This window comes from Sceloporus occidentalis, unplaced genomic scaffold (assembly GCF_023333645.1).
Source record: "Sceloporus occidentalis isolate IW3139 unplaced genomic scaffold, rSceOcc1.0.p SCAF_6, whole genome shotgun sequence".
NCBI lineage: Eukaryota > Metazoa > Chordata > Lepidosauria > Squamata > Phrynosomatidae > Sceloporus > Sceloporus occidentalis.
The window spans coordinates 99419990-99432437 of NW_028316986.1; the positions used below are offsets into that span (position 1 = coordinate 99419990).

Below are 12448 nucleotides of genomic sequence, written 5' to 3' on the forward strand. Positions count from 1 at the left end.
ACCACTAGTCCCACTGCTTGCAGGTACCATTGCTTCTTCTAGTTGAAGTATTTCTGTGAATACTATGTGCAGTTCTGGGCACCACAATTCAAGAAGGATGTGGACAAGCTGGAGTGTGTCCAGAGGAGGATGACCAAAATGGTGAAAGGTCTGGGAACCCTGTGAGAAGTGGGTTGGGGAGCTGGGTATTTTTAGCCTGGAGAAGAGCAGGTTAAGGGGTGACATGATAGCCATGTTTAAATATTGAAAGATGTCATATAGAAGAAGGACCAAGCTTGTTTTCTGCTGCCCCTGAGGCTAGAATACACAAAGATGGATTCCAACTATAGGAAAAGAGATTCCACCTAAATATTAGGAAGAACTTCCTGATGGTAAAACCTATTTGACAGTGGAATATTCTGCCTCAGACTGTGGTGCTGTCTCCTTCTATGGAGGTTCTTAAACAGAGGCTTTGATTGCATATTCCTGCATGGCAGTGGGCTGGGCTGGATGGCCCATGAAGTCTCTTCCAACTCAAGGATTCTATGAAACATTCAATATTAGAAAACACAAATTAATGACTAAGTTTTGAAGAATCTAACTTAACCTAGAATAAGGTAGAAATGGAAGACTATCTATGATCTGCAATCCCTCAGAGTCAGAGCATCTCCTTACCTCTTCTCTGTTCTGGATGTTTTCTGCATATTGTTATAGGCATCCTCCTTAAAAGTAATTTTCCAGGTTCTGTTTCTCAGTTTTGCTCTAAAACCTTTTTGGCTCTGGGCCAAAAGTATCTGCGCACCTTTAGTTGCCACTCAAATGTGGAGAGAGGAAAGCTTTACAAGATAATTTGTAACTGCCAGATGAGAAACAGCGTCTCACTGAACAAACCAATGCCAGTATTGCTCTTGCAATCATGAAGATCTTGGGACATTGATTGCATTGTGATAATGATGGATTTTTTTTAGGACAGCTGTTTCAGAGCAGGAACTGCTGCCAGGCTTGTGATTGGGCAACATTTGTGGCCCCCATACTTCTGAAAAGCACCTCAATGTAATTCCTGTCTCAGTGGCCAACCACATTTGGGTGATCACATCAGCCTTTAATAATTCTTTCAACAATCATGTAATCCAGCTCTTGAGGCTCTGTCTTCCTCCAGATATTATTAAATTCCAATTACCATCAGCTCTGATGAAGCTGGCTTAAGAACAGGTATAAGGGGCGATGTTCATCAACCTCTGAGTAGCCACAGGTTCCCCCACTCCTGATTTAAGTCCTTGTCCCACGGAAATACATCACCTGAATATCCTGGACTATTGCAGTATAGTTACCATAACAAAATATAAGCCTAGTTATTATACAACTTGCAATTAAGGGAGTCTTTTGCCATAACTCTGGCTCCACTGACCTATCTAGCCCAGAATCCACATTTTACAGCATTCTGGGCAATGGTAGATGCTCAAAAATAGTCTTCACATAATCACGCTGTTATTTTTACATCAGTCTGTTAATTTAGCTTTCTCAATATTTAATTCTTTTTTAAAGGTTAAGTTTGGTTCATGCTGAAAGGAGCCATGATGTATCTAAGTGCACTAAACAAGGGAATACAGTATGAACCATACACTCCTCAGAAATAAAAAAAAACCCAAAGTGCAATAAAGTTAAGTTAATACATTATCATATAATTGACACACAATAATCTCAGTAGACACTTGTAAATGTCAAAAGGTATAAACTGTAACAATACTAAGCCACTGTGCTCAGTTATATGCACCAAGATTATTGACCTTTACAAATCTCTGCTGAGACTGAGGCCTCATCCCCTGGATGGAACTGTGCAGATCCAGGTCCCCCATCTCGAATCTCCCCGGAAACAAGTGCTCACTACCCTTTACCGTGATCAGGGTAATTTATCCCTCTGAAGTTCACATTTGCGGTACCGGTTTAAAATGAAGGCTCCTTTGCTCTCAATCAAATTCATTTCCGCTTTCGTCAAAGGTGACGTATCCTACAGCCATTGGCCAACGGAATGGGTGCTTCCCCCTTCCTTTAAAAAAAAACTTGTGGCAATGTGCACATATTCTGTCAAATTTAAAAACCTCTAGGTACGTGTGTGTGTGTGTGTGTGGTGTATTTGGGTCATTACAGATTATGGCAACCCTAAAATGACCCCATCCTGGGGTTTTCTTGACAATATTGGTTCTGCGGAGATTTGTCATTGCCTTTCCCCTGGGACTGAGAGAGTGTGACTCCCCCAAAGTCATGGGTTTCCACAGCTTTCCAGTCTCCCCTTCACTTCCAGCCCAGTGCTACAGCCCTTGCCTCCCCCCCCACATGCCATGCCATCCCGTTCCCGTAATAATAATAATAATAATAATAATAATAATAATGATAATAATAATAATAATTCTTCACCCCAGAATGCCATCCTCTTGCTTTGTTTTCCCTCCTTGCAACCCCAGAATGCACACATATACATATGTAGCAAAAGCATTCACAGATTATATCAATTTGCCAAATTGAAAGGGAAACATTTGTAACATTCACATTGTAGCATTAACATATTATTAAAAAAAAAATTTAAATCCTCCTGCAAAGTGAGCAAGCAAACGAAAGGGAAATGTAGCACAAGCAGACACATTCTATCTATATGTATCACCCTGTAGAAAAAGCATCCACATAGTCTGTCAAAAATAAAAATACCAAAAGAGAGAGAGAGAGAGAGAGAGAGAAAGCTGCCTCTGAGAGCCCCTAAGTTTGGTTCAGCCCAAATTTTGAGGCTTTTTCTAAGCTTTGTAAAAAAAAATCATAAGCATTTTTTATACATTTCGCTTAATATGTGTATTTTTGTGTGCCATGTTGTCTAATATACATGATTTTGCAACCAATATTTCTCATGTGAGGCAACTGTGATTTCTATTGCCATTATATATGTATTTTTGGTCAAACATTTCCTGAGGTAAATGCTACCAAAGGCCCATTAATACTCCTGGGCCACTTGCATGGAGATGGTATTTATGTTGACCTATGATTTCCCTGAAATCATGGATTTAGCACATTAAAGGAGGACATTAGTTAGTAACAATGGTTATTCTTGCTATTAATTGCCATCAAGTCAGCTTCCATTCATGGTGACCCTGTAAATAAGATACCTCTAGATCATCCCGTTATTAGTAGCCCTGTTCAGGTTTTGCAGACTCTGGATCATGGCTTTTTTAAAATTGACATGAAGATGCTGTTGGTTATTATATTAATTCATATTTTATATTATATGTGTGTGTGTTATTGTATTTATATTCATCTATATCCTGCTTTTCTCTCAAATATGAGACTCATGGGGTTAACTTCCTGTCAGTTTTCTTCACTGGTCAGACTTCACAACCATACACAGAAACAATGATACTGGACAAATATTTCAATAAGCAATTTATTATGCAGTTCTATATGGCCAGAAGTAAGACCCATTGAGCTCCCAAGTCAGTGACTCCAGGACTGGAGCCATAAGTATATTCCCTCCAAATATGCACAGTTGCAATCCACAACAATTTCATGGATCTGTTGCATTATAAGGATGAATTTCAGTTTGCTTATTTGTAGTGTCTTGTTTTTCCTTCCTCATAAAACCAATGTGGTATGTTTTATTACTTGATTAGGATGTTCCTCCCCTGTGATCACAAGAATTGGTGGCTTGGAAGAAATTTGTGTCACTTTCATTCCTCTTTACAAATATGGATATTGGACCCAATAATGCTGTTGTTAATTCCCCCCTCCCTGCATGTTGTGTACCCAGCAGTATTCTTGTACTGAACCATGAAAGACAATAGTATTATTTCCCTTCAGCTGACTGAAGAATTGAATAATTTCTTTATTTCTGCACTCTGTGCATCAGTATTCTCTTCCTTTCAGATATCCTGCATTAACAAGTCCCACTGAGTTCATCAAACCTCTCCCAGGAAAGAGTATATGGCAGAAATGGGCAGCTCAGACCCATTTGCACTGCAGTTCATTTAAACCCTCAATATCAAGCTACCATAATAACTGGGGTTGGTGAGAATTGTGGGTCAGATCTGAGGGTTCACAGTAGCTCAAATTACAGTTTAAAAGGATTACAGTTTGAGAAAAGCTTGAATATTTGCAATTCTGGTAAAGTGTCTTGCAGGGCTTATGCACTAAAAGTAAGGCTGTTAAGTGGTAGTAAACAAAGACAAAAGTGCTAGCAGAGGAAAGCTCAGCTGAATAACAAGTTATGATTCTGTACTGAAAGTGAGTAAGGGACAGCATTACTTTTTTATGATACTTGGCAGTGGATGCTGCACTTCTGATTATAAGTACAGCAGAAGGTACTTGTAAACCTAATCTATTGGTCAGGGATACACCAAGAAGACCTAAGGCTATGGACAGCCTGGACAGCCTACAGAGATATTCAGATGCTCAGACACATTTGTATAAACAGAAAAAAGCATTTTGACAGTGAATAATGACAATGCTAATGCTAATGGCATCACATGAAGAATCCTAATATACAATCAAGACCTACAACAAAGTATTACAGTGCAAAGTGCTGCTGTTAAGGTCTCCAGCCCTTCTGTTTCACTCCCCTCCCCTTTCCCACATGCTCACAATTATCCTTTTCTTTGCCCCAATATAACTATTTCTTTGCCCAAGTACAACCAAGTGCACAGAACCCACAATTCCTACTGGGCTGATTGTCTTGTGGTGGGGAGATGATCTTCCAGGGTTATTTTCCTAGAGATTTTTCTTCTTTAAAATTTAGGTTCATCCCTCCTCCCTCCAAATTATATGTCGGTGGCATCATTTTGGCCACATAAGCAACAATACACTAAGACCAAAATCCTGTAAGAGGTATATTCAGGCATAACCCTCATTTAAACCAACAAAAATACTTATCAAGTTGTTATGCATTGTGTGTGTTTGTGTACAACACTAGTATTAGAATTTCACAGGGCAAAATATGGCACCTGGCTGAGGAAACTGGATGATGCAACATCTGGACAGATTGCACCATGGTGACAGACACAGAGTGTCATCGTCACACCACTTGGAGGACACACCCAGGATAACTCAACAGGCATGATGCAGAAGGCTGATGCAAGGGACAATTGCACCTGTGTGAGGAGATCATCACATGGGCAATATGTATAACTATAGGTGTGATCTATAGACAGTGTGGGTTATCATTGGTAGGGGATGGTTGGTCATAGAGTCGTTGTCACTGATATAGTGCTGTATATATTTATTAGTAAAGTTCTATAAATAGAACTTGGAAACTCCAAGTATTTCTTTAGCACCTTGTGCAGTTGTGGGTGCTGGCAGCCCAGCAGACCTCAGCAGAGAAGGACCATGAGTAATGCTCAGCTCTGACAAATATCCAGTACCTCCTTGCTTTAGTGCCTTTGTCCTGAGTGCACAAAGGCAGCCAAAGGCTTATTAGCACAGTTTTACCATGCACACACACACACACACAGAGTCACCAACTGAACATGACAGTGTAAACAAGGAAAGCATAAGCATCCTTCTTCCTTAGCAGGGGAAAGGGGCTATGTTTTCTTCCCTGAGTGCACCACAGCACAAAGATAGTTTCTGGGTGCATCCCTATGGCCAATCTGCCCAGGGCGTTCAGCTGTATGACCCTTGTGGGCTCTTTCTATATGAGTGTATTCACGAAAGCTCCATGTGGCAGTACTACATCTGAATATGGAAAGGTTAAGGAAGTTAAGTTCCTAATAAAGCCAGAGCCCTGATCCTTGACACCATCATCTCTGTGCATTAAGACCCTTAAGCTCTGGCACTGTAACTAGGCCTTCATACACCAACTACACTGGAAGTCCTGAATTTCACCATCCTATCTAGTGATCTAAGTGTTGCTCCCCTACATTTCCCCACATCACTGATGCTGGTGTGCATCATGACCACTGTCTCATCCCCAGCACTAACCTATCGAGTTGAAACATGACCACTACAAATTTTGTACAATACACAATTTACCATGTGGTCAACACATCCATCACAACCCCCACTTTGTTTTTCTTATGGTCAGAATAGGTACTGTTAGGAACCCCACCATCAATCCAGAGGCATGTTATTGGCATGAGAGGATATCAGTTCATCCTCTAGGACATTGGTTCCAAACTCTTTTTCATCCATTTGTTTTGGACTTCAGATCCCAGAAGCCCAGCCAACCTGGGCAAAAGTCAGAAATTATAGGATCTGAAGTCCAAAACATATGGAGGACCAAAGTTTGAGAACCACTGTTCTAAGTAATGGGTTCCTTCCAAGGGTTCATTTATCTCTTTCTCTGAGTGAAAGATAATCATCATCCACGACTACAAGACCCCATGACAGCCAAGAAGCCATTTCACTGGAAGTAGGAAACTGCTATCGTGCTGCTAAGAACCTTGCCCAAATTCCAGCATAGGATTTGTTGTCTAGGAGTTAGCTTTTGGCACATAATACACTTGCTATGCACTTGTTATCAGCCTCAGCTGATGACTAATACAAGAATTAAACCAGTGAATTAGGGTGGGGTGTCCTATGGGAGAGGACAGAGCAGAGACCTAGTTTCAACTCACATGTAACTTCATCTGATGGCTATGGGTAATAAGTTCAGCTTCCTATCTACAGAATGGGAATACTAATAAACTGATTTCTAGTACTCCTCCAAGAATGAAATAATTAAGAAGCAGCTGTAAAAGAATTGTTCTTCCAAAAGATATGCTACATCAATAGTAATAATCAAATGTTCCCTTTCAATCTATTACCATTATGGAGCCTGAATTCCCCAAATGGTATAATCTACTGGTGCTAGTAGCCCATAAACCATTTGTTTCACTCCATCTTAATCTGTTTTGTTAAGTTATCCCATTTTATGCAGAGTTTTCTTTCTTCTTTTTTTTACTTCAATATAACAATCAATACTTCCTCTAGTCACCCTTTTTATTTGCTGCTTCAGTTATTCTGGCTTATCATCTGTTTTAATAAAAACTTTGTTTGATTTTAGAGGCTCAGCTCTCAGCATTCACAAATTGTAAAGTTGATTTTCATCTCAGTTCTTTTTTAAATTAAGCACCAGGATGAACGAATATTGTGCTGAATCCTCAGGGTATTCCTAAGACTACCATCTATTTCCAATGGAGTATTCATCCCTGTGAACACGCTGGGATTTAAATTTGAGCATTGAACTAGGACTCTGGAGAACACAGTTTAAATCTCTGTCCTGTAATGGAAACCCACTGGGAGACCTTGGGCCAGTCAAGCTCTCTTGGCCTCAGAAGAAGGCAAAAGGGAACACCTTCTGAATAAATCTTGCTGGGAAATCTCATGGTATGTTCGTCATAGGGTCACCCTAAGGCAGAAGTGACTTGAAGGCACACAACAAAAACAAGAATAAGAATGTGAAGTCGAAGGCTTTCATGGCCAGCATCCATAGCTTTTTGTGGGTTTTTCGGGCTATGTGGCCATGTTCAAGCAGAGTTTCTTCCTGACGTTTCGCCAGCATCTGGCAAAACGTCAGGATGAAACTCTGCTAGAACATGGCCACACAGCCCGTAAAACCCACAAAAAACTAAGAATATGCATAAAATCATACCACATAGTTTTTTAAATATGTATAAGGTTGCAATCCGGATTTACAAAGGAGTAAGAACTGGTAAAAATTGTGGGCTTTATTTTTCTGGGTAAACATTCATACAATTATACCGGTAGTGAAAACTGTAGGTTTGTCTTCCATTTTCCATATCTAATGTCTGTAATGTGAACAGATTAGGTTACTAATAGAACTAGGCTGATAAGCTCAACAGCACTTTAGTCATGTATGTAATTCTGCTAGTTTCAAGATTATTTGGACACAGTAAGTAACCACCAAAACCTGATGTTTTTTGCTTCATTCATCTAATAGTAGTTCATGCAAATAGTCTACCCAGATGAGCAATATAATGAGGACGAAAGAACTCGCCCAAAAGTATGACATCTTTTCGATTAACAAGAATATTGTATCTGGTAATTATATTAGTCATAGAAAATGAAGATACAAACTTGTAGACATTCACATGCAGGGGATTTCTGTGCCCCAGCAATGTTTACACCAGCTCTCAAAAACAAGGAAAAGTAACAACAACCAACAACAACAACAACAACAAATTGTAAATAATCAAACACTCTGTTTCCAAGAAATTTATAGTAAACCCTTTCAGATACATACAGACTGGTTGATATTAAATAAATATGGAGAGAAATGCAAGCATCAACCTGACCTGTGAGTATTCATCTCTACACTTAAGACCATCCAACAAAGATTGTAAGTTCTATATTAATATGTAGGCAATGGTGCATGTAGTTATGAACTCTGCAAAGGCATGTATATAAATTGCAGCATAGTTTCATTTCAGATGTAGAAGGAAATCTGCGTTGGTTAGGGTCAGAGCTACTTCAATGCCTCACATTTGCTTCTCTGCATATGCACCTTTTAGAGTATTGCACAAGGAAGTGATGAGCACCTCCTCCTGCAACAGTCCCACAGCACAACAAACATTTCCCACCCTAGAGTGTGGCCCCAAACCTAGCCAATGTTTGGGAAAAGACACAGTCACCCTTGGTTCTCCAGTAAGTATATATGAGTATGTTAAAGATCCAGGAGAAAGATATCTTCTCTTCTGGCTCTGGAAACAAAACCTGATGCTACCTAGACACTCATTTTCCTGATTATGAACATGCAGCACTGGAAAGTTCAGTTGCATTGGGACAGAAAAGAAAGGGTGCAAAAAGTGCTCTGGCAAAACCTGATATATCTGCTGATATAGATTCTCAGGCATTCTCTTAATAGGACTTATATGAAAGGAGCTGCTACATTTTCCTTGATGCTGGTGTCTTCATCTATGAACCCATATGAAGAAAGGACAAGAGTGAAATCAACAGCTAATTAAAGGACAAACAATATTTCTTCCATCTTAGGTCTTGAATGTAATGAGCAACAGAGACAGTAAGGGTAGCAGCCAAAGTTTCTTCTTCTTACAAATTGGGGGGGGGGGGGGGGGGGGATAATACAGACAAACAATTACCCCATTAGCTTTAAAAGTAGAAACAGATAATGAAGACAGATGTACAGGAAACAAAGTGCAATTTACCTGCTGTGAATTCTTTTTTGAAACAAAAAACAGCTCAAAATAAGCAAAAGAGTATTTTGTTTGGAGGGCACTCATTAATCAAAGATCAGGCAAATTTTTAAGTCAGAGGAAATTGTCCTCATATTAATTAGTAACCCTGATAAAAACAACAAAGCAACAACAATTTACCCAAATGAATAACATTTATAAGAACAACATTACAATCCTGCTGGATAATTTTAAAATCCCTCTGTAATGATTACACATTCTATTCAGGGCTCACTGTGCTCACTGGAGCTCAGTAATATTTCAAGTTGAAGGGTGAAGTGTAAAGAATGCATAACATTATCTTATCAGTTTGATGGTACTTTTGAGTCTTTAACTAGAATGAATAAATTAAGAACAAATGTTTGGTGCATAAATTATATTCTTCAAGGGGGCTAAAGGAAAAGTCATCAGTTTTCACACAAAAAATCATAGAGAGAGAAACAGGAAGTTAATAAAAATTCAGTGGCTTTCTAATATTTACTAATTTGTGGAAGGATTCAAAATGATAATTGATGCATAGCCTTGTAAGAGACATAGTTCATATTCCTGTTGGTGCTATATGCACGTGTTAGTTCCCTTACACATGCAGTTGTATTTTTGATGCATTGTGCAACAGATGTAGTTAGATCAAGACTGTGTAACCAGGGTTCTACAAACCTGACAATTTCAAGTCCTGTTATTAGTAGAGTGATTAAATCAATTAGATATCAGTTAGATTATCTATCTTTTGACTCACCATTCAACAATGGACACAATGAGCCTACTGTAGTGGGGAGTAATCCACCAGGATTCCAGCCACACACCTGTTCATTCTCATTCTTTGATGATGTGTAACTATCTGTCAGTGCCTTTATTATACCACTTTATTCACAGGGGTGCAGAAAGAGCCACTTTGCATTCCACAATGCACAACAGGGCAATAAACAATTGTGTTGGAAGATACATAATGGTTACACACTGTCGGTATTCAGCAGAGGGATGGTATAGTATTAATATCATGTATGCATAAGTATAGATTTAAACCTTGCAAGCATGATGCATAGTTTCAGCCATCATGTTGTTACAAGACTTAATATTAAACTAATTTAAGTCCTGTTGACATCAACAGGTCTACTCTAGGAGGAATTAAATCTGGATCCATCTCATAATTTCATGTGCCACCAACACACATAAACACACATACTACTTGAGACAATGATTGGAGATACTCAGGATAATTGCAGAAGTCAATATAATCTAGCAGAAATCAGAATATTTAAATCTATCTTGACAGGCTAGCAGATCAGTGGCATCATTGAACCAGTCCTTTTAGGAAGAGATGCTTATTATACAATATTTGCATAATATATTCAAGTAAATCTTAGGAGTGTAAGAGAATGTACCATTTGGCTATGGTGGAATAGAGAGAGAGAGAGACTGACTGTTTCTGCAAACCACGGAAGAACCTGAGCTCCAGATCTGCAAGCTCTCTGTGGCCCCAATTAATTAGCTAGCTAAAATGGAGAAGGGATGGGGTAGCTGCCCAAGTTCTTTCTGTAATTATGAAAGCCCTTACTGTCAAGTTTTCTCAGTTCGTTACACCGCATGCTTCATTAGTGCCCAAATTCTTCCATACACATCTTTGCCCATCTGCACCTAGTAATCAGGTGCTCTTGCATTCAGTAATTGTTATGTGCTAGCATTTATACTTTTAAATGAATGACAGCTGGTATACATTGCCTGAGGAGAAGTAGCTAGGTCTGTCAGTCGCTATGGTATTGATTATATTAAAAAGGTTTTCTAGGTAAACACCTAAAGAAGGAACAACCTAGATGTTTTGAGAAATAGGACCACTGACAGATCCAACAGGCAGATGGTTCCACAAGGAGCGGTAATCTGCTTCTACTTTCAGTGAAGCTTTGTTAGAACACAGAGGTTGGGGGTTACAGATCCTTTTGGAGAAATTTCACTCCACACCCTTAAGGAAGTAATAACATTAATCAGGCTGCATTTCCCTACAAATGGCACTCTTGGAGTTTAGGTAAGTATTTTTAGGCATGGTGACAAAAGATGAATCCATCATATCCATGTATCTCAATTCTACTAGCTTCCTCAGGCTATTTTCCTCAGGCAAGAAGAAACAAGCAATTTTTTGTATTTTGCAGTGTTGCTAGATTATGAACGTGAAATCCGTGCTTTGCCTCACAGTTTCATTTACAGCTCCTGTGATGGCAGAGCTAGCAGGGGAAAGAAATGCTAAGATTATCCTCCCCTGACAACTTCCCTGGAGCTGCTTCGACGGCATGTTCCGCAGATGCCATTAAGCAAATAGGTCGATGAAGGTTTTCTGCATACCGTAGATATGTTAGACTGTTTCATTAATTGATGTTTCCTTGTTTTTCAGATCCCTGCCATGTGCCATCAAGAGTTCAAGTACTGCTATGTGGCCACAGCAGCATCTACTGGGCTGCCCAGCAAGCAAGAACAAGCCACTTTGGTACTCACTTGGGTCTTGGCGATGCTTCCTGTTTTCATTGGTTGGGCAAGAGGGGTCTCCATTGGCATGGCTTGTTGCCTTTATTCTTCAAGGAATACCGAGGGCCTTCTCCCCATGCGTTGGTTGTTCACCTTGGTGGAAACGACCTTGGTTTGTTGAAGGGTAAGGCACTTATTCTGCAGGTGCTGCATGATTTTTGCCTTATCAGACAGTCTTGGCCATTTTTTCATATTGTTTGGTTGGCCATTCTTCCATGGCGTGTGTGGAAGTGCGATGGTGACCCTATAGCCATTGATACTGCCCGAAGGCAAGCTAACAGAGAGATTCAAAAGGCCCTCAAGGCAGGGCTAGGCCATTACCTACCACATCCGCAAATTATATTTCAGAGACCAGAGCTCTACTGGGCTGACAGTGTTCACCTTTCTGAAACTGGTAATGCTATTTTCTTAGCGGATTTGGAACAAGGTATTAAAGAGGTGCTCAATACCGAGGTGGGAGATAGGGTCTGAGCAGATGCTTGCCCCATATCTATGGCATAAATAATTGAATTATATTTCAGCAAGCATCTTGGACACCATTTGTGTGGAAGGGACATTTCTGAAACCACCTCTTTAGGCCCTGTAACCTAGCGGGTGGCACAAAGAAATTGCCCTTAGGTATAGCTCAAAAGATAAGACCACTCTTTAATCTTTGCAGATTGGGAGAGGGACTTTCAGGTTAGACTTCCTGATGTGGCCAGTCAACGAATAACCCAGCTTTTGGGTTATCATTGAGGGCTCATGTGTTATTGTCCAAATAAGTTACTGAGGTGGTCTGGAGAAAGACA

The 12448-nt window shown here is 39.8% G+C and overlaps 1 protein-coding gene across 1 annotated transcript; it reads left to right on the forward strand.

Moving 5' to 3' along the window:
- Positions 1 to 8220: 8220 nt before the first annotated feature.
- LOC149311158 (uncharacterized) lies at positions 8221 to 12131 on the forward strand. The gene is made up of 2 exons (XM_089529485.1): positions 8221 to 8293; positions 11530 to 12131. The coding sequence occupies exons 1-2, from the start codon at positions 8221 to 8223 to the stop codon at positions 12129 to 12131; spliced, it is 675 nt and encodes a 224-aa protein (XP_089385611.1).
- Positions 12132 to 12448: the final 317 nt, after the last annotated feature.